The following is a 23,524-nucleotide window of genomic DNA, read 5'->3' on the forward strand; positions in this document are numbered from 1 at the left end:
AAATAATATTACTGACCTTGCAACAAGCCACCCATCTCCATCCAGGCACCATTTCCCTTCCCAGGTGTAGCAGTTGGGGTTTCGGACTAGGAATATTTGGCAGAAAGTGATTAATAGGACCCTGAAATCACAGGCATCCATGTAGCAGAGGTTAAAGTCTTAAAGAGGAATAAAAACTCTACCCTGTCCATCACAAGGTCCTCCAATAAATATGAAACCATTCCTAGAAGGGATCAAAGCTTCCAGACATGATGATGAGCCACTAAAAGGGGAAGGAGAGGAGCGGGGCTGTCACTGTCATCAGTTCCTGCCATGGAAGGAGATCTGGGAAGTTAAAATCCACCGATGTGATCACAGGAGATCACTGTGGGACCTCAGGGGATCCAAATCAAAGGTAGTCCCTTCCCAACCACTTGTGATAACTTTAGCTTTGCATTATGGGTGAAGGGACACCAACCCAGCTCCTGAGAGGTTTCTCCCAGGTTTTCATGGGTCAGGAAACATCCCCCTGGGAGAAGGTTGTAGGGGGACAGCTCCTGTCCTCCTCCTGATGACAGGGAGGTGCCGAGGTGCCGATGAGTGAGCCCGATGTGGGAAATGAGGTGGGAGGGACTGGTTGGGTCACCTTCAAGAGCCAGAAACCTCATTTTACTGTGGAGTTTTTCTGGCTTGTGTGTTTTCCTGCAGTCTGTGGTCGAGTGGATGCTCATTCCTCCAACACCTTGCAGATGCTGTTCTTCAAGCTGTGCCTCTGCCGCTCACTTCAGGTGGCAGGAGTTCCTGGGTAAAATGCCCCAAATCTCTTTAAAACTTTTCCTCCATTAAATCCTGCTCTTTGCTCCAGGAATACCATAATTACATAAATACACACGTTGCAGTTAGCGTAGTGGCCAAGCTGACCTGGAGACACCAGGTAGATGGCTAGGCAGACCACTAGGCAGATGACCAGCAGCTCTGCTATTTTTTGGCTCGTTCTGAAGTGTAAGAGCCTCCATGGCTCACACATCCTCTGTGTTCACCTCACCGGTACGTGTGAACTCGGCTGCGTTTTTCTTCACCATACAAAGGGTTTGTAACATAGTCCAAACTCGTTGATGTAGTTTAATGCCGTGCAAAATGTACCTGAACATTTCCCATTTTTCACCCTCTGAACTGCTTGTTCTTTATTTTTTTTTTGCAGCTCATATTTGAAGGGATCCGGGGCCCCGGCATCGAAGGTGACATTGCAATTGATGATGTATCAATTGTGGAAGGAGAGTGTATGAAGTCGGACCAACCGGCCAACAGTAAGTGGCTCTTCCACGTGTTTGGGAGAGCAAATTGCTTCTCGTAGTTATGAATTTGAGACACCTTCTAAAATGGGTTTTCTCCAAGAGAACAATATATTGTTTGGTTCAGCTGGAGATGCTTAAAATGAAAAGCTTTCCTTGGAAGCAAGCTCTGGAGTCAAAGCATCTTTGCTTGGATAGGAAGACGCTGGTTTAGCAGCGATGCAGGTGAAAGGCTGGTGGGCATTTGGCAGGGGCGAGAGCAGTGGGCTGCGCTCTGCGGAGGGGCTGGGCTGGGCGACTGTGAGTTGATATGGGCAGGCAGATAAAAGAACATTAAAAAAAATGTTCAGAGGGTCCAAACAACATGAAATTATTGAATATCAGTGTTGCGATTCCCTGTGGACCTTGTTTCACCCCTCCACCCCCATGTGTGCATTGTAATACAGACCTCAACTATACAGCCAGGAGGTTTTTTACCCCAACATCTCCTGCCTCATTCAGTTGGCGAGCAGTATTCTCGCCCCCCCTTTGTAGGAGGTGACCTGGCAGAGCGCTGTCCCTACAGAGAGCAGGGCTCTGCCAGGGGAGGTGGGTGGCACTCGGTGTGACAAGTAGAGACAGCCCAGGTGAGCACCACCCCGTTGTCCTCCCCAGGTCCCTCCGCCTTGGTGTGCAGGACGGGTTGTGGTGGCTGAGCCCTTTATCTTCTGAGCCTTGTAGCAATGCTGACTGTGGCTGGGCAGCTCTTTAATTCTCCCTTTTTTCCCACTTTTTGTAGATTTACGATCAGGTGCTGTTGGGACATTAGCACATATACGACTTATCCCAGTTATCATCCTCATGTCTGTCTTAAGTCATCAGAGGTGACCTTATCCTGGCAGAGGCTACAAAAGATTCACCAGGCACTGGCATGAAGAAAGAGTCTTTGTAAAATGGACATTTGAAAACAAACTACCAAAGATTCCTCCACTGACTGACTCAAAAGTTAAATAAATACATAAATTAAAAAAAAAAATTAATCAAAAAGCACTGGGGACATAGAAGGCATCACGGGAGTGTAACTCACTACGAACCATGCGTGAGAACGAGCTCTGGCCTAAGTAAGGAAGAGACCTTCAGGTGCTTTTGTGGTCAATAATGAATACAGCATCATCTGGTTGAACTCTCGGAAAAGAGCTATAGAAACCCTTGTCAAAGCACAAAGTCATGGCTGGTTTTGTTTCAAATGAATAGTTTGCTTGTTACCATGGAAACCTAATGGCCTGCCAAAAAAAAAAAACCCCCACAAAAAAAGGGGAAGGAGAGAGAGAGGAAATAAAAACAAAAACAGAGAGAGAGAAACACCTCGCTGTAACCAGGGTACGTGAAGAGCTGGCATTCATTTTCCCTTCCAGAAGGTTCTTAGTATAGAGTTAAATAACTGTAGGCCCTTTCTACTTTGGCTGTCACCTCCCCTAGAGAACGACCCTGAATCAGAGCTGTTTTAAGACATTTATGTTTCATTTCTCACGGCTATGCTTGATAACTGTATGCTGTCTCCTTTTGCATGCATTACGATCCAGGGGGTGCGACCTGGGCTTACACATTACACAGGCTTATCGGGGTTTGCTTGCGGCCACTCGAACACCCCTCTCCCCTCCCCAACTAAGTCATCTTGTTCTAAGGAAGTGAAGAAACCAAACCACCGTCTTTTATAAATTGCCATGGAAACCAAGTGCCTTCAATGAAACAAGCCTGATTTAAAAAAAAAAAAAAAAAAGAAAAGAAATAAAATATAATAATAATAATTTCAACACAGAAGCTTGCACTGCTAAAAATGTGGTTTGTGCAAACTATTTTGTAAACAAACTACGGAGCCGGAGTGTGCAGACTGCAGGTGACGAGACGAAGCCGCTTCTGGAGATGGATGGATGGACCTAAGCTGCTGCGTAAGCCCTTTCGGATGAGATATGTGTTGTTTAACCTTCCAGACAGCCATGGCCTTTCCGCTTATTATCCATTAGAAAACACCTTCCGTTGGTCCTGGGAATGGGAGCAGCACTCTGTCGTTGTCGTTGTTGTTTTTTTTTTCAGGTTATCAAGTGGGTCAACCAGAGGAAAAAGGTTGTTCAGATACGCTGAGCGCAGAAGGTGGTATAAAACACAGAAGGGATTTTCTTACTCTAACCTCCACTCTCAAGGCAGGCGGTTGGCCGTGGCGCTGAGCGAAGCGCCCAGCGTGCCGTGCCTCTGCCCTGGAGCCAGACTCTGTGCACATCACCAGAGATTATTTTGTTACTGTAGCGAAATTAAAAAAAAAAAAATTTAAAAATCCACTTTTACAACAAAAAAAAAAAAATAAAAGCTGGACAAATGGTTTTGAGCTACCCGAGCACGTACCGTTAGCCAGCCAGTTTTCCACTGCGTTGTAAAGCTCCCTTACAGTTGGTTACGACAATTTGAAGATCTTTTTCCTTAAATTATCTCAGCTTTTAACTTCATTTCAAAAAAAAAAAAAGACTTTTGTCTAAAGAAGAGTATTATTATTATCATTATTATAATTATTATAATTATTATTATTATTCCGTGTTCTCTCGACACCCTAGGATTAAAAAAAAGAACCTGATATGCAAGTAATTGGAGTACAAACATGAAAACAAACAAAGAGTATAATATTTGCAAATATGAGTATAAAAAGCACAACGAGATGCAGTAAAACAATGACAAGGCTTGAGGTTTTTTTTATTCTGTAGAGAAATGTTTGTGCAAATTCAGTAATTCAACTGAAGAGATAATTTTACAGCTATGTTCAATAAAGCCTCTTTCCAGGTAAGGTATGCCCAGTGGTACGTGTGTTTGTTGAGCAATGTGCCCCTGCGACTGGGATGGCTTTGGTTTTCCTTTGATAAACTGGTGTTGTCTGAAGATATAATGGTCTGTACTGGTGATGCTCGGGGGCTGGAGCTTTCCGAGGATGCTCCCTGGTTTGTAGGTAGTTTGTGGTGTCTGTCATCCCCCCGCACAGTGGTGGGAAGGCTGCTCGGAAGGCAGTGGGAGCTCTGAGTCTGGATGGACTGTGAGGTTTGACACCCTTAAAAAAGAAAAAAAAGGCAAATTTCCCACTGGTAAGCACTGGATTTTAATTGTGAGCAGAGGATCAGGTCAGGTATGGCGAGACCTTGATGCAGATTTTTTCTTAGGAGGTTGGTATGTCTCCTAATTCAGGATTTGTGGAAACCAAACCTTCCCGTGTGTCCTCCCGCTGATCTCTCGTGAAAGCCACAGGACTGCAGGATCATCTGAGAGGCTTTTGGCGTGACTGGCTTTGGAGGGGCTGGCTTTGCCCGAGGCATCTGGGAGCCCTGCCAGAGGTGGCTGCGTGGGGCTGTTTGCAGCAGGCTCTCCTGTTGAGTTTCCTACTCTGTCTCTGACCATTGTGCAATCTGGGCGGCTCCTTCTTGCTGATTTTCTGGTTTGAGCAGCAGCTGCAGCTCCTGGCTGCAGCCCCCACGAGATCCCCCAGCTCGGGGACGGGCGCACACGCTCTCGCTTCGCCACGCTAAGCTCATGACAAACCTCATCCTACTGTATTTTATGACACCCAATTTCACTGTCCTGATCAGATGAAATGGGGAATATGGAAAAAAAAAAGAGTGGCAATCTGTCAATCATTTTGAAGTAAAACGTGGAGCGTTCCATTTCCTTTAAAAGATTTTCCTGGTTTTCTCTTGAATTTATACCTTCCAAAAATAGACTCAAAGTAAACTGAAATTGGGATGTCCATTGATCAGCACAGAAACATCTTCGAAGCGCCGGGCAGAGCTCCGGCCACAGGGCTGACAGCAGCGGTGTGACGAGGGACTCTGCGGGAAGGGAGGATTTGGGAAGCACCTTGCCATGTCCTCTCATGCTCAGGCAGCTATGATGAAGACAGCCTGAAGATAATGAAATGGAGATCGTGCTTGCTTGTTTAGAGCCCAAGCTAAGACTGCAAACTGAAATCCGTATTTCCTCTTTGTATTTTGATTTTTCTTTCCCTTGGTCGAGGACCACGTTGAGGATTTGATAAAGGTTTTCAATTGATGGCCAAAGACCCACAGACATCTTCTTTCGGGGCAGGATAATCTGTTTGTCCTGAAAAGCCCAGGTTTGTGTGTGAAAGGAAATTTATTTCCCATGCCTGTTTCAGTTTTACTCTGCTTGGGTGCAGAAGAAGGTGCCAAGAAAAGCTGGTTTTCTCTTTCAGATGTTGGTTTAGGAGTAGCGTTATCTTCCTCTACATTCCCAATACAAGCCACTGAAAAGGCAATGGGATTGTACTTTGTCTGGGCCATGAGTAAGAAGTACAAACTGAGACATGTATTCCCTAGTCTTGATTTTTTTTTCCTTTTTCATTTTGGTGTGAAAATGAATGTAGTATTTGTAAAATTTTTGGACTGACAATTAGACAAAGGGAGTTTGAACTGGAGGCTCTTCTATGAAATCTGCTAAGCCCTGTGATTCAGTTCTTGGGTATCCAAGCTAGTGATGTTTCTGATGTATCTTTAAACTGGACATCAAATACATAATTGTGGAAATCATAGAATCATAGCAGCAACTCCAGCACTTGGCTGTTGGGATCAGTGGCCATGGTTTCTGTCGGGGTGGCTGTGGGAGTTAGCTGGGTGTTCCCAAGGCAGAGGTAGGTGGAGCCCATGATCAACTTTCCAATTTTTTTTAATTCTTTCTCAGGATGATCTGGGAGAATAAGGACATTATTGGAGTACTCTCCTTTCATTGCCTCCAACAAAGTCATCCAAGTTCATTTCTTTGACAAAGCACATAGTTTGAACGTGAAATCCCACATACAATTGTGAAGCACTTTGATCTCACTGTGCTACCAACTCACCACTTCTCCAGCCGGCTCCAGCCAGGCTTGGATCCTGGATGGGACACAAGGCAGGATAAAAGAGCAGAGACTAGAAGGGGGCAAACACGTTACAAATAGCACTACAAATGCACAATTATGATTTGAAGGCAGGAGCAGCTCCTTGAGAGCCCATCAAAGTGGCAATGGCTTATGTGATGAAGGCGTTAACTAGTGGAGGATAAGGTCTTTACACCAAGCCCATCTCATATCAGCCAGTTTTTGGAGACTATTATCTAAGAGTGTGCTACTGTCATACCCACAGAAATCCTTGGAAATGTGAAATTTCCTCTTAATTTCAGAGAGAAACTATTGGTTCACCCAAACGAGATGGAGCTGCAAGCTGAGAGTCCCTGAATGGCTGCAATCCCCACGCACAAGTACTGACTTCCACTGATGCCAGAGTGGTTTCCTTCTTGACACCCAGTGCTTGAATCTCTGCTGTATTCACCAGTGTAAATGGTGTCATTTAGTTTGAACAGCTTTTGGGGCAATTGGTATCCCCAAACAAAGTTGATCAGTTAAAACATCAGCTTGTTGTTCAAGTTGGGTTTCTCTTTTACTGCCTTGTAAGGTCAGTGAAATCCCTTTGGAGTGAGTAGTTTAGTCAGAATGATCAGATTTTTTCCACCCTTAGTGGAAGAGGTTTACCTGGTTTTATTTTTGGAGGGTTTACTTGCTGGTAATGTTTTTCCATGTATCAAAGGATAATTAAAACTCTCTTCCTCCCCAAGAAGAACTGTGATCCGTTAGAAGAATGGCTTTCTAGAGCAGTTCAATAAAAAAGATACAGTTTGGTGTTATAAGCACTCTCTGCCTATATATGCTAATAAAGAGATTGGGTGCCATCTGGATTAATTCTTCTATTTTCCCATAAAACTATAAAAACCTATAAAAAAATGTTATTACATTTCAAATTCTTTTTTTTTTCTTTTTTTGCAAAAAAACAACACCACAGGAGCGAGCTCACTCGTTTGTGGCTGCCCCACCACGATGCCAGTGTCAGTCTCAGCAGCACAGAAGGAATTAAACCAACACGTACTATTTAATTTTCCTTCATGCAGAGGAGCTTAGCGACCCACAGCTCACGTGTCCCTAAACCCCTGACTCTGGTGTCACCCCGTAGATCCCACAGGAACACGCCCTGATACAGAATCACAGAATCAATCAGGTTGGAAGAGCCCTCTGGGATCATCGAGTCCAACCATTGCCCTCACACCACCATGGCAACTAGACCAGGGCACTAAGTGCCATGTCCAGTCTTTTCTTAAACCCCTCCAGAGATGGTGACTCCACCACCTCCCTGGGCAGCCCCTTCCAATGTCTAATGACCCTTGCTGAGAAGAAATGCTTCCTGATGTCCAACCTGAACCTCCCCTGGCCAAGCTGGTGTAGGCAGGGAAAGATGCTCTGCAGGACTTGGGCTAGGGAGGGATGTGCTGGGCACACCTGCTGCCAGCCACCACCCACCATGCCCCTTCTTGCAAATTCATCAATCTTAAAACCAATTAAAAGATAAAAGAGGGAGGATGTGTTTGATTTTTGCCCTCTGTGCTGCTCATAAGGCTGTTGCAAAACCTTGTGCTGGGAGGTCTGCCACCCCCATTCCTGTTGCCAGTGTAGAAGCGTTCATGGCCAGATTAGCATCATTTGTTCTTGTGCCAGCGATGTTAAACCATATTCTCCTCCCTTTCTGGTGTTAAGCTCCTCCCCCTCTGTACTCCCAGACCACCTTCAGGTTCTCCTTTTGGCTGTTTTTGGCCAGGCTACACTTTTTGTGTCTCTGGGTTAGAAAGGATATATACTAAAAAATAGGAGCTTTTATTAACCCAAATGCAGGATATTTGGGATAGTACATCCTGGTGTGACTTACTAAAGTACGGTATAGTTTTCCTTTGTATCTGTCAGGTTAGGGAGCTTGAACTATGAGCTTTATGTTATGGGAAGGATGTTGTATTTTCTCCCCAGAACACCACATCCAAGTCTGTGAAGACGTCATCACACTTACACTTGAGTGCTTCTGGAGAGCAAGTGTTTCAGAGGTTTCAGTGGTGACCCTAAGACTTTCCTTTAATAAAATATCATCTTATCTTACCCATACCTCTCAGAGAAATATTTGTGTTATCATGAGACTACTCAAGTGAGAACAAACTGATCAATGACACTGTATGAGTGGGGAGTAATTCCCTCCTCCCTGTGTGCCCCTCCTCAAACACCCAAAACCATCCAAGTTCAGGAATGAGCTCCCGGTCACTCAACACATTTTGTAACTCACTGAGAGCAACCCTAGTACTTTAATTATAAAATCTGTGTCAAACACCTGACAAGAAGCTGAAATATAAATAGGATGATTATGTTAGTGTTCCCTCTGTAGATATGTCTCCATGCATTCTGGTATCCTCACCTAACATGGTCTCTCCTAGCTGGTATGACATGGTCAGGTTGAATGTCACCTTATTGGACCCTACCAAGGACCTATGACAGGTGACTTGCAACCAATTTCCTTCCATTTCTATTCTCTGTAATTTTTTTTTCCATTAAGAAAGAGACTTGAATGTTGGCAAGTGCTTGGACAAATGAATATTAATGTAGCTTTGCTCACAGTTAAGGTCATGGTTGACAGCTGGAGAAATACCACCGCCGATTCCTCCAGATCCAGGATCTTTGCATGTCACAAGTCTTCGCCTTCTGCAGACTGGAGGTTTGCGGTCCTCTGCCCATAGGGAAGAAATAGGAACACTGCAACAGCCACGACTGTAAAATCTATTGAATTGTTTTTGACAGATATGACCACAAAAGAGATTGGAGAAACACACGTTACTGCGAGTAAGAATTAGCAGCCTCAGCACCTTCTCAGGAAAGATCAGATGCGCTTCTGCTTGCACACTACCAACTGCAAAGGGAAAAAATCTGTGTGTTTGTGTGTGTAAATACTATATAAATAACTGTAATTGTATGTATTTAATGTATATATAATGATTATTACATTTTAACGATCTCAAGTATTGTATATAGCCAAAACTTGGTCTCTTATTTTACTAGCACACCCACTGTAGATTTATTTTTTGTCATTGTTGTTAATGTATCTGGTTAAATTACAAACTGGTCTCACTTTTACCTCAAAGGATATATGTTCTTTCTGTACATTTTATAAAGAAAAAAAAAATCACTCAGTATTTTTGGTTACCTTCTCAATTGCCAGCAGTATTTTCTGTCTTTTCCTCTTTGGCTGCATGCTGCCTTTGCTCCTGCCCCCCCAGATCTACTGTGGTGAAGAGTGAGGGCAGTTGGGAGGGACTGGGGTTGGTGGGCAATATTTCTCACTCGATGTGTCCCTGCCTTCCTGAGAGATGTAAGGAAGGAGGACTGTCCCTCCCCATCCCATTCCTCCACCGTTCGCTAGGTACTGAAAGGTTTTGATTAGACCATGAAGAGGCCATGCCACCCTCTTCTCTGCTGGGGCCTTCCCTTGCTTGATGCCAGCAGAGTGACAAGGTTTTACCCAGCTCTACGGACAGTTGAGGGTTGAAGTCCATTTCTCTGACTCTCCATAATGCCCAAACACGATCCCTGGGAAGCAAAACAAGAGAAACCTGTACGAAGATGGATGTGCTGGGCACACATAGCTATCCAGCGCATCTCTACCTTTGTTTAATGGTGTGGTGTAGCACAGCATCTCAGATTCAACCTGGACCTTATTGCATGATAAGTCTGGATTTGTCAAGGTCAGTGGCTACGTGGTCCAATGTGGAGGTTGCCCATCTGGACCTCATCAATGGTAGGGTTGATGCCCGTGCTCTGCTGCAGGTATTTCTATTTCTTGTCCAGCTCTTCTGTTGTGACTGCAGTCTGGGACCAGGAGCTACCTCCAGCTCTGTGCACATACAGCACGGTCAGGCACACTTTTAATCAAGGGGTTTCTACAGTACGGTAACGTGAAGAGTTAGAAGAGTTATTTCTTCCTGAAGTATGGTATTAGCTCATTTAAGAACATGAAGGCTCCAGGTTTTGAATCACTGTCATTTAATAATCTGTACTAGTATGGGTTACCGTTTTTTACATTACTAGTTTGCTGTAGGGCTACCCTTTCTAAAACATTAGGTTACAGAATCACAGAATCAACCAGGCTGGAAGAGCCCTCTGGGATCATCAAGTCCAACCATTGCCCTGACACCACCAAGGCAACTAGACCAGGGCACTAAGTGCCATGGCCAGGCTTTTCTTAAACACCTCCAGAGATGGGGACTCCACCACCTCCCTGGGCAGCCCCTTCCAATGGCTAATGACCCTTGCTGAGAAGAAATGCTTCCTAATGGCCAACCTGAACCTCCCCTGGCCAAGCTTGAGGCTGTGTCCTCTTGTCCTGTCGCTGGTTGCCTGGGAGAAGAGGCCGACTCCCACTGCACTACAGCCTCCCTTCAGGTAGTTGTAGACTGCACTAAGGTCACCTCTGAGCCTCCTCTTCTCCAGGCTAAACACCCCCAGCTCCCTCAGCCGTTCCTCGTAGGTCAGACCCTCCAGACCCTTCACCAGCTTGGTCGCCCTCCTCTAGACTCGCTCCAACACCTCAACATCTTTCTTGAAGTGCGGGGCCCAGAACTGGACCACTCGCGTGTGGTTCCTTTTGTGGCTATGTTGTGTTGGGTTGTGTGGAGATAAACCTTTTTACCACCCTTCAGAATTAGGAGTCTATTTTTACTGTAGATGAAATGAATCTACAATCTACATAAATAAAAGCACGCTTCGTTTCTTGTTACATTTTGCAAACGCTGACATTTCTTTGCCCTTTTCAGGTACAGTGGTTGCCTCCATCATTTTCTTGATTAGATTTGTGACTGTCAGCTGTCACCTTTTAAGCACATGTTCAAGTTAATTCACAAGATAAAACTCAGAGTTTCCAGACAAGTCTTGCTCACCAGTGGCTTCCACCATAGACAGTGACAAAGGGCAACACACTGAAACTCACAGCTTAATAAAAAAAAGAAACGTGCTGGTCTCTTGTTTTTCAGCTTAAAAAATTCCACTATATCTCGTTGGATCTCACAACCCAAAACCCTTTCTTCATGTCCTCATCCGATCCTTAGGATATTCAGTGCTCCCACTGATGGGCTGTGTGTCTTCATTTCAGGCACACTGATCTACTTCCCCTTCCCCTCATGGTAATTACGTCTTAGCTCCACGTTGGGCCACGAGGAGATCCAAGGGCACATACCATGGAGTATGAACACAGCCACTACTATATATATTGCTGTTAGAAGTATTATATATATTATATTTACACCCCAGCTGAGTAACCCACTATCAGAGGGGCTCTGTGTCATTGCCCACAGTTGCCACCCTGTCTCCAGTCTGCCTCAGGGACCAAGGCTTGAACCTCACTGTCCCCATCCCACTCGATCCCATAACGGTTTGTTGAGCTTGGTAAGACTGACACAAACATCTGGGCAAAAATGTTGGATTTTTGGCATTGTTTTCCTAACAAAAAACACCAATAAGTTTGTTGGATAGATTTCACCCGACTTTTGGGTTGTGGAAGCTTTTTATCTGTGGGAACAGGACCACGTCAGAGTAAAATTAGCTGGGACCAAGTGGCAAGCCTAGCCTCTAAGATAGACTGCATGTATAGGTCAACGCTTACTCCTAATCAGCTGCTTATTTCTGTGGAGTTGGTGTATTAGTGCTCGGGATGTGAGTGGCACAGCATGTCGAGCTGCCAGGACTGTCAGAGCTGTCTCCCCAGGGAAAGCTTTTTAATCTTGTAGGAAGTTTTTTTTATGTGTTGCTTTTTTTTATTTGTGGCAAGAGGAGAGGGGTGTATTTGCAAGGATTAAAGTATTACTGTAGTGGCTCTAGGCCTTCCACAACCCCCATTATTTGCTCTAATCCCACCAGAATACAATGCTTCTCTCATATTCCTTAATTACAGAGTGAAAATTAATAAAAAATAAGCTATAAAAAAATTACATTCTAATGAGGGATGTAAATCCCAATTTATTTTAGGTGCAGCAAAAATTTCTGGTTCTGCCATGTTCAGTAATACTTGACATTTTCAGCCTAACTCCTCAGGGAACAAGGCTTGCACAATCCTCCTGGGAGTCGTTTTGTCTATGTCCTTTTGTTTTAATAAGCCCCGAAATTTTTGTCCCATTTCAAATGGGCTTGAAGAGTAGTTGAGATCACAATAACAATTCATTTATCTAAAGGTGGGGATTTTTTTGGCAAATGAGCCACCAGGTAAGGATGTTTTGTTACTGCTCCTTGAGGAGAGTGAGGCTGTAGGTGGAACCTACATGGAAAAGGTGAAATCTCTTGGGTTTATATTATTATTTTTACTATTTACTTTTTTTTCCTATTTATACTATTTATTTACTATCATTACTCACAGTCCAGAGACTTTCTACCTTTGCTATCTGCGTAGTGGGGGGCAGAAGGCACCATGGAAGGATTCAAAGAGGTTTTGCATGGAGGGAGATGAAGTAAAACCTCTTTAGCCTGGAAAAGAGTCACTGAGAAGGGATGTGACAGAGGTCTGTTAAACCTAACAGGGTATGGAAGAGAGGTGGGAATGATCATTCATATTTCTCATAATGCAGAAATAAAATAGAATAAAATAGAATAGAATAGAATATTTTCAGTTGGAGGGGACCTACAACGATCATCTAGTCCAACTGCCTGACCACTTCAGGGATGACCAGAAGCTAAAGCATGTTGTTAAGGGCGTTGTCCAAATGGTTCTCAAGCACTGACAGGCTTGGGGCATCGACCACCTCTCCAGGAAGCCTGTTCCAGTGCTTGACCACCCTCTCAGTAAAGAAATGCTTCCTAATGCCCAGTCTAAACCTCCCCTGGTGCAGCTTTGAGCCATTCCCATGCATCCTATCACTGGATAATGGGGAGAAGAGCTCAGCACCTCCCTTTCCACATCCCCTCCTCAAGAAGCTGTAGAGAGCAATGAGGTCGCCCTTCAGCCTCTTCTCCAAACTAGACAAACCCAAAGTCCTCAGCCACTCCTCACAGAACATGCCTTCCAGCCCTTCCACCAGCGTTGGTGCCCTCCTCTGGACACACATCCTCCCCTTCCTTGCTCTCAACGAGCAAAGGCAAACAGTGACTCTTGCAAATGCAGTCCAGGACTTGGACCAGGACATTCACACTTAGAAACCTCTTCAGGAGCTCTCCTCAGGCTGATGAACATCTGGTAACAGACAGGCTTTTCTACCCTGTATGTCCTCCTGGTTCTTCCTCTGGTTATTATCATCTCTGCCACCTCTCCTTCGATGCTATTCTTCCAATTCCCTCATGAAACACCACTGATGCTCTCTTGCACCTTCACCTCATTTCAGCAGCCTTGGAGAGACCCTTCCAAGGCGTTAATAATGTCCTTAGACTCACTTTTCCTTAGAGAAGGTGAGTAATAAGACAAATACAAATCGTATTTTGCTTTAAATGACAAAATGTTCAAAAACTCAATAATAAATTGTCTGCATTTCTAATAGGTGATAATTGCATCCTGTGTGGAGGCACTGAGAGAGACCGACTGAGGCTTAAATAGCCTCTAAACCTCTTTCTAATTGTCATGATGGGGCTGGCTGCTCACTCAGCAAGAGGCTTCTCAGTGCAAATCCCATTCCCTGCTGGGTTTGAACACAGACGAATACTAATATGGAGCTAATGCAGGGGAGATTGACCACTTGAAAGAAAAGAAAGTATTTGATTTGATTAAAAAAAAGAAATCAAGAGCTCTTTTTAATTGAACAGACTTTTTTTAACAGGATAACTCGCTGAAAGTGCAGGCTGACATTTTCTATTTGATTGTCTAGAGAACATCTGGGCCAGCATCCCTTCGCATGGTGGGGAACGGGTGTCACTGGGTGTTTGGTCGATACTGGGTATAATGAGGCTGCCTGATGGGAGGACTGGATTCAAATTTGATACTAGTGCTGTTACCAGTAACAACAGCGTTATAATAATGATAGCAATGCTCTGTGGGACATAGGAGCTGTCAGGAAGAGAGGCAGTGGCTGTCTGCGTTAGGTTTGACTCTGGATAATGAAGACTTAATCATCTTTCAAAAAATAAAGGAAATTAGGAGGATGCTGTGATTTTTACCTGTCATTGGGTCTTAGTGGATAGAGACTCCTCGCTGTGGGCACTGACTATGGGCCTGGGTACAGTGATGTGGGCTGGTGGGTGGCTGTGGGTCTCGTAGATGTCCCAAACCTACGTGTGAAAGCTTGCATGCCAGGAACTGACTGTGAAAGCACTGTTTTGGGCAAAAAGTGCTTTGGATGCTAGAGGACCACACATCCCTGCACATGTCAACATTGCGAGGGTTTGAGTGCTAGTGATAGTTACACCGTGCAGTTTAAAAGGGCTCCAAGTATTTCTATAAGAGTTTTAATACCAGACCAAGTGCACTTCACCCCGCACTTTAAGAAAGATGTTGAGGTTTTGGAGTGAGTCCAGAGGAGGGCGACCAAGCTGGTGAAGGGTCTGGAGGGTCTGACCTACGAGGAACGGCTGAGGGAGCTGGGGGTGTTTAGCCTGGAGAAGAGGAGGCTCCGAGGTGACCTTAGTGCAGTCTACAACTCCCTGAAGGGAGGTTGTAGCGCAGTGGGAGTCGGCCTCTTCTCCCAGGCAACTAGTGATAGGACAAGAGGACACAGCCTCAAGCTTCACCAGGGGAGGTTCAGGTTGGACATTAGGAAGCATTTCTTCTCAGCAAGGGTCATTAGCCATTGGAAGGGGCTGCCCAGGGAGGTGGTGGAGTCACCATCTCTGGAGGTGATTAAGAAAAGCCTGGACATGGCACTTAGTGCCCTGGTCTAGTTGCCATGGTGGTGTCAGGGCAATGGTTGGACTCGATGATCCCAGAGGGCTCTTCCAACCTGATTGATTCTGTGATTCTGTGATAAGAAACTAATGCAGATGTGCCTGGTTTTGGATACTTGGATTCAGTGTCTGTTGAAAAGGTGACTCTCCACAACTTCTCACCCACCCTTCATGGGCAAGAGAGGAGAGAAAAGCCTGTCTTGCCCTGAGCATGCTCTGAACGTGTGAAGACTGTGATTATAATCAAACATTATGTCTCATGGGTTCAGGCAATTGCTTGCAGGTGCCAGGAAGGAATTCACCTCCCAACACAGCTGCTCACACTCGTTCTGGCTGTGTTTGCTTGCTGTTAAGTTGAAGCAGCAGAGATTTGCTACAGCTGGAGATGGACAGGGTGGCTGCTCTGTCTAGATGCCTGCTGGATGGTTGTTGGTCATATTTGCAGGGTAAGCTGGCATAGTTGCAGGTTGTGCAGGTGGAACTAATAGAGATTGGTTTGTTCTTTCCTGCCTTCCTCCACAGGACAGTCTGGCACGGGTCATTTATTCAATTCCCTGCCCATGCATCCACGTCACGTTGGTCTCCTGTGACACAGAACAGCTTATCCTTTTGCAAAGAATGAAAGGTTTCCATTTCCTTACTGCCATGAGCGTGGATATAGGGGTTTCCAATGAAGTTTAATGATCTGTGACATTCAGGTTATGATCTAGGTGATCTAAAAATTTAATCTGCACTTAAACTCTATGAATTTTGTCTTAGTGTAGCTACTAGCCTCAGAGCAGAAGTAGATTTTTCAAATGAGTAATCAGGCAGGATTTTATATTTATTACGTGGTTAAAGGCAGAAACATTGTCAGGCAACATGTGGTGCCTTCCTGATGGTAACTCAGCCTGTTGTAGCCCTGTAAAATGAGGCTCTACCTAGCTCGGACTTCTCCGTGTATCTAATGCCAAGACTTAAATCTCACAAATCCACCATCCTGCCCTGGGGATGGAGAGACAGACAGGACTGGTGTTTGTAAAGCAATTGGCAGAATTTGGCTTTGGAGACAACAATATTTAGGTGACCTTGTGTGGAGAATTTGATTGCAATTCGTCTGTTTCCATGAGCTGCTGCCATCTAATGACCAGTATGTCTCATCACAGCATGGTCAAAGCCGAGCCTATGAACACTAAATAAATATGGCAGTGGCTGTCAAATTTATTGGGACTAGCCCCATCATGCATTCCTCCTCCTTCCTCCACTCCCTCCTTGGGAGATCGCTCTTTCTCTACCCATCCACTATCTTCCATGCTGCTACCACCGTCTCTCCACCTCGTTGGACATTGGGAGACATTGAGGCTTGAAGCAACTTGAGGAAGGAGGAAGCTCAAGACACTGAGACATTTTTTGGAGCAGATGGAGTCTGTGAAATCTGTCCCAACAGACTTGAATGTTCAGGGAACAGCCCAGGAAGCCTCCAAGTGAGACGTCTGGCTGATCTGGGGAGGTTGGCTGGGATGCTGGAGTTGAGGGCAAGGACAGGGGTCTGGAGATAGGAGCTGGGGTTGATACTAAGATGTGTCCCTGAAGGGAAAGAAAGGGCTGGCCAGTGCTTGGGTCCTAGGATGGTACTTGGTGATCAGGCTGCTGACTGGCACTGGTGCTGACTCGCTCCTCCTGGCTGATCTGCCCATGTTCCCTGTGAGAAATGAGCACCAGCAACAGCAAGAGGCTAGAAGGGACTCTGGGGTGAGGTTGCAAACCCATACCTTAAGCCAGGACAGGATGAGACTGACCACATTCCTGCTGTCAGCTTCTGCCCTGATCCAGTGAGAATGTTGTGGTTGAATTCTCAAGGGCTTCATCTGATAGAGGTTTTTGGCAGAAGATTCCAAAGTTGCAATGAAAATAACCTCTGGCCAGATACAACTTAGTCCTGGAGTTGCCTGTGCATACTAACCATGTCCCTACCACCACCCCTTGCAGCTTTTGCACACCATATGATTTCTGAGCATGCCAAGAACCTCTGGAGTTTCAGCAGCTTTAGCCAGGCTTTTATCCCTAATCTCTTCAGGAGATCTGTGGTGTGCAGCCATAGTCCATGCCAGCAGGACCCTGCTCCTTGCAAACACAGCAAAGAGGGGAACAGACACTTTGGAGCTATGTGCCTCTCGCAGAGCCCCTCCTGAGCATGTTTACACAGCCTGAGCAAAGCACAGGATCCTGCTCACTTTGCAGGATGATTATGTGAGTCACGGACATACTCCTTGGGACAATGACGGTCTCCTCAGCAAAGGCTGAAGAATTGGTACTTCAGTAAAACTTCCTTCAGTTTTATTAATTGGATTGAATTATTCCTTTGCTGATATGCAGAAGACCGTATTTTCTTGCTTTGTCATTCCTAATGAAAATCTTCTCACATCTGGGACATATATCATATATCCAACTGGCATATTTAATGCATTTTTTTCTAAAATATAGATATATTTTTTATTTAAGATGAAAAATTAATTGAACAACCAATCTTCCTGCTCCTGCTGTTGCTCTATGTAGTGAAATTTAATTTCATTACTAAAAGTACATGTTCCATTTCACTTTTTAAGAGGTATATTTATTTTTCTAATAAACTTTAATTTTAATCCCTTAAGGAATATGAGCATATTGAGATCCAGACTAAATTCTAAATTTTCCTTTGAGTTGTAGACATTAGCCAGAATGTATTAGATTTATTGGTTCTTTTGATTAACCTTAAAGGAGACAAGACTTCATAAGTAACCACCTCTGGAAACATTTTTCTTTTTTTTTTATGTTAATCAGTTTTCCAGGCACACCTCCATGTGCTGGCTGTATTGCTCAGGTTTCTTTTCATCTTGGTTGCTTTAATCCAATGGAAAACTCATGTCAATTCTAATTATTCCAGCTTTGGGTGAGTCTTCAGAGTCCTGCCAACACCCATTATGCTCCGCTTTGAAATAACTTGGAAAATGCAACTGAAGTCCTTAATCCTGCCAAATTTCTGCATATGCTCAGTTTTACTCGACTAATCCCTTGGAAGTGAGCACGTTCATGTACTCATGTGCCTAAATCTCTGGGACCTGGGAGCTTAAGGCTGGATCCATCAGGCTGCACACTTCAGAGAGCACCAAACTGTTGACCTGACCCAACGTAGGTCTAGAAAACATAGTGCAGCTTTATTGGAGCTTATGTCTGGATGCAGAAAAAGGCATGTTTTTCTCTCTAGTGCTCCTGAGACAACAAATCCTGCTTCTTGGCTGTGTTTTTGCTCTCAAGATCCCTCTGCCTCCAGTTGTGAGATGAATCCTTGCTGAGAAACTCCAGGGTCGCCATGCTTTTGCTATCCAAAGGCATCATGAGCAGCACTCTAGTATATCCACCATTTTCTTGACTTACCTTTCTATATTTAGGACCAGATGCAGCTGAAATTTGTGGTTTGGGTTTTCTTTTTCTTTTTTAATCTCTCTTTCTTTTAAGCCAAAACTTATTGCTTATTCTTTTTCATCTAGGCAGAAATTATTTTGAATTCTTTCCAATTGCTGTATTTGAAAAATTCATTCACATGGATTATAATTGATATCTGAGATTTTCATTTCACATACAAGAAAGCCAAGATTATCTCCTGCTGAAAATCACACCTGACTCCAAACGACAAGACTAATATGAGCCACAGTTCATTACGGGAGATGCAGTCAAGGGCGGAGGGGAGAAATGAAAATACTCCAGTAAGAAATTTTCATGGAATTCCTGGACTGAAATACTGGGCTTAGACTACATCTCAGCATCTACCTGAAAATTCATTTATGTGCTTTTCCTTGGGGAAAAATAAAAATAAAAAGACCAACAAAACAACACACTAGGTTTAATCTGGATGAGAAAAGAGAGGTTAGTATGGTTTCCCTCAGCAGTGTGTCCTTTGCTGAGCAGGAGGTGTAAGAAGGTACAGTGGGAATAAGGAGAGGAATAGATGCTTATTCCACTTACCAGTAGAATATGATTTCCCAGTGAAGAATGCGTTGACTTCCTTAGTGCAGAAATAAACTATGATTCATATCCAAAAAAATGCTCTGGGATTGTTAGGAAATGTGTCGACACAAGATGGACGTAACTACTGGGGTCTGCTCAGCACTGATTAACAGCAGTCTGGAAAGTTGTGTTCAGTTTGGGGCATTACAACCCGGGAAAGAGCCAGAGGAGCTGGACATCCTACAGGACACTGCCATGAACGGAAAGGTGTTTGAACAACTTGGCCTTTCTCCTGAGGATGAGTGTGAGAACTGGCTTTGTCTTGCCTGGAAGAGAGGTGATGGAAGGGGATGTGATAAGCCTTTTTGGCAAGGAGGTATCAGTAGACATCGATGTGGCCCACACATGAGCCGGGTGACCTGATGATCCCCTGAGTAATGGTGATCAGTTGTCCCAGTTCACTGGAGAACAGAGATTAGTAAGGCTGTGAATCCTGTAGCATCTGAGAGCTTGTTATAAAAAAATTCATCCCCTTTCTCTGCCTGTGTCAACAGGAAAGCACGGGCTGGCAGGACTACGGTGGGCACTGGAGGTGAGATTGTGTCTCATGAAACCATTCCCAGCTGTGACAGTGAAATCACCAGGATGCCACCTCGATGGAGAGGTTTCCTTAGGAGCAGATTAGACCTGGCATGGTCCAGGGGCACTTGGCCAAGCCTCAATGCAAGAGCTGTGGTGGATGTGTTTGCTAGTTGTCCTGGTTTCATTGGATTTGGTTTCAGTTTGGGGCCAGCCATGGTGATCAGGGCCATCAGCAGGTAAACCCAGGCCAGCTGCCCCAGGCTGGCCCACAGGTGTGTTCTATCTCATTAACAATCAAGTTCATTATAAAAGGGAGGGCTTGTGGGGAGGGGTGGGGCTATTTTTGCTCTCCTCTTTTCTGGCTTCTCTTCCTTCCTCATGGCTGATGATTGCTATCCCTGGACAACCTGCTGCAGCTCTGTAGCTAAGTATACTTTTGTGTGTTTTGTGTTAGCATTTATTATTGGTTTCTTTATTTTATTAAATCTGTTTAATTTCAACCCAAAGTCTCCCTCTTTCAACCCAAAGTCTCCCTCTTTCAACCCAAAGTCTCCCTCTTTCAACCCAAAGTCTCCCTCTTTTTCCCAATTTCCTTCCTCAGTTGGGAAAGGGATATTGGGTGAGAGAAAAACTGTTATTGTTTAGCCCTGGGTGCAGGCTAAATGAAGACCCCAGTCAACTTGAGTTATGTACCCTCCACCCCAGAGGTCCTTTTAGCTGATTTGACAATGGTGAGGTGCATGACCCTTCCCCAAAAGTGGTTTGCTGTGATGAGGTCTAGTTAGGAGTCCTCTAAGAGATGGGAAGTCAAGGGAAGAGGGTTGTTGGAAAATGCTAGTAAATAGTGTTGAATTATTCCTTAGGCTGTATCAGTCTTAATTATTTTTAGTGAAGAACTCAGTCTGTGTTTCCCAGCCAGGTCCTTGAAGGGGATTTTCCCATGCCCTTCTCCAGGGCTTTGCTTAGAGCTCTTTAGGAGGTTTGGTAATAAATCTTCAAACTAACAAATTTGTAATGAAGAGTTCAATGGCCGTATCCTAGAGGATATATGACCTGTGAATGGAAATGGTTTGGTTTTCCTCAGTGTAAATCAAGGTAGCTCTTTCTTGCGTGAAAAATTCTCCATTACTCAAAGAAAGAACAACAAGAAGCATTTTCAAGGCCAGTAAGCCACTTAAGGAGACAAGTAGGCATAGCAGCTCATAAAAGATGCCCTGGATGTTTTGCTGATCTAAAGATATTGGGAACCAGCCAACTAGCTGAGCAGCAATTATTTAAGAAACTGAAGAGCTGCTCTTCCTTTTTTATATTTTTTTCCCCTTTCCTGAGAGTCATAAAGAACTAATGATGAAGAAAAAGGGAAACCCTCATTCAAACACACGATGTGTCCTCAGGATTTGAGGAGTCACCCCTGTGATTTCCTTCAGCTGACCACTTCCAGCTGGTCCAAATTTTGTCTGCAATCACTTCACTTTAATTTAGGTGGAATACAGACAGTCTTCCTTAGGTGGGTGCTTTCAGTTTCGCTGGGGCTGAGCTTCCTGAAGAGTGAGTCCTCGTGGGATGTTTTAGTGCAAGTGGGGTAAGTTTTAACAAGAAATGATGTAACTTGAAGCAGAAATTCAGAGCACTGTAATTTGGTAACTTTTATGTCAAAGGTCTCATATTTCTTCATCATCTTGGAATTCCACCTTATAAATTGTGATTAAGACATGTCTTCCAGAAAGGCGTTTAGGCTTCAATATTTCAAGAGACTAAAACAAAACATATTCTCTGGCAGCTGATCTTTACAGTCAATGGCTCTCACCATTAAAATGCTGTGATTTACTTAATTTCTTATTTTATCAGGTTCAGATGGGAATATCTGGCTATGCTTTACCTCCACTATGTTAAAAATATCCCTTCTGTTGTATGTTCTCACCATGCATGCAAATTTTAATGTGTCTTGAGTCTCTCCCATTTCAATATTATTTCTGGGCAAACTAAATGGTAGTCTGTCATTTTAAGGTGGCTTTGGTACAGAGCAATTATTCTATGACTGAAACACAAAGAGTCACACAGCCATAAAATCTATACAAATCAGAGTAGGACCAAAGTCTCTGAGAGGGCAAACGATTTAGTAGCCGTGAAATACTGAGGAATACGTGAAGGATATGGTTACAACTACGTCTGCCAGCTGCCAGCCAGACAGGTAGTTTATTCACTCTATCTACTTGCAAATGAAGCCAACAGAGCTCTGAGTGTCTGTATTATAAATGAGAAGAATTTAAATTATTTATAGCTCTGTGTTTAAGAAACCATTGACCAGTTAAATCTGGGATCTTTTCTCTTGTCCTATAACTCTATGGGTAGACACCATGGTATGCCTTTAATCAGGGGACAGGGATCTCAGCTGTAGCCCAGGTCTATGCTGTTGCACCTTAATTTTTTGAGGTACCTGAACTATCTTGCTTAAAGCTAGGTGAGGTAACTTCTGCCTCCACTGGACTCTGGACATATGCAGATTTCTAAAGAAAATTATTGTTGACCTGCCAGATGAGGCTCTATAATTTACCTATAGATAAATTCCTTTACCTGTATGCCCTGGCTAAAAAGAAGTAAAAATATTGTTGAAGAGCTGAGCTGTCTTTCCTAATAAAGCACATTGTGAATGAGTCACAAGACGAAATTCTGAATTTAATTGATGGATGGCTAGTATCAGCTTCCTATATTATTAAAAAGTCCTAACTCCATCAAAGCCCCATATACCCATTACAACTCAAATGAGAAACTATACATTTGTGAGCCAAATCTAAAACTGATAATCTATTTTATTGTTTAATAAGCTTTCCTTCCAGGTAAGAACTATGCACTTCTGCATGCTGGAAATCAGCTCGGTGTCTTGTCTGGTTTCATATCCTGTTATGAACTGTAGGAGATACAGAAAGAAATGCATGAGGGGTAAGCTGAGGTGTGTACAGACTAGGTCAAATCAGTTTAAAAATATCAAACATTCTTTCTTTGATTTTTTTCTTTCTAAGGTAATACATATACAGAAAGAGAAGGAAAACATTCTGGAAAGATAAAAATACCTAATCAATGATGTTGGAAGAGCCCTCTGGGATCATCGAGTCCAACCATTGCCCTGATACCACCCTGGCAACTAGACCAGGGCACTAAGTGCCATGTCCAGGCTTTTCTTAAACCCCTCCAGAGATGGGGACTCCACCACCTCCCTCATGATGCTGAAATCATTTAGTGGCCCTTTTATGAAATGGTTTGAATGATGGGGTCACTGCTCACAGAAGTGCCTTAAGACAGAAAGATCTGCATTCCCTTGCAAAGTCCTGTAAGTGAATTAAATGTGTTACAGATGCTTTGGACTGTCCCCTGTGGTCTGACAGCAAAACGTTCATGGTAATCACTTGCAAGTCTGCATGCGAGTGTTTGCTCTGTGCTGGCAACGTTTGTTTTACTCGTACTTAATAGCTGAGCTGTTAATGACCCAAGTACATGCTTCTTGGCAATTTATGTAGTCTTACAGTTCCTGGCTGACTGCTTAAGAATAGCAGATTTCTGATTTTTCTCTCCAAGGTGAAGTTGACCTAAAAAAGAATTTATCTTAAAAGTGGTAATCTCATACTCTCCAAACTCTGAATGGTGATAACTTATGTTTTATCTCCTCCTGACTATATTGTATTTATGAATCTAGCTAACTTGATTTAGTTTTTAAAATTTAACTACCACCTTGGCAAGGTTATTTTTTTGTGCTGTCAAAATAACCAATGGGAGTAGCCTGCCCAGCACCAGAATGCTTTAGTGTTTAAAATACATTTAATAATAATCTGTATTTCTTTGAAAAACCTGAGTGTGTTACATTAAAAACAAGATCAGTTGGTGTGACCTTCTGACTGCAAGAGGTAGAAAATAATATCTCTCTCTTCATCTTCCTTCAAACTTCTCAAGTCTCATCCTTCCTTCTTGCCCAAAAGAAGCTGAAGCTGTAATAGCA

At 43.8% G+C, this 23,524-nt stretch overlaps 1 protein-coding gene across 2 annotated transcripts in view; it reads left to right on the forward strand.

Moving 5' to 3' along the window:
- Positions 1–4,087, forward strand: part of MDGA2 (MAM domain containing glycosylphosphatidylinositol anchor 2) — a 320,069-nt gene extending 315,982 nt beyond the window's left edge. For both annotated transcript variants that reach the window (XM_068416528.1, XM_068416529.1), the window contains 2 exons: positions 1,181–1,286; positions 2,050–4,087. In XM_068416528.1, coding sequence (XP_068272629.1) covers positions 1,181–1,286; positions 2,050–2,138 — 195 coding nt within the window. In that variant the 3' untranslated portion in view covers positions 2,139–4,087. The remainder of the gene's footprint in view (positions 1–1,180; positions 1,287–2,049) is intronic.
- The last annotated feature ends 19,437 nt before the right edge of the window (positions 4,088–23,524 follow it).

This window comes from Nyctibius grandis, chromosome 20 (genome assembly GCF_013368605.1).
Source record: "Nyctibius grandis isolate bNycGra1 chromosome 20, bNycGra1.pri, whole genome shotgun sequence".
Classification (NCBI taxonomy): domain Eukaryota; kingdom Metazoa; phylum Chordata; class Aves; order Nyctibiiformes; family Nyctibiidae; genus Nyctibius; species Nyctibius grandis.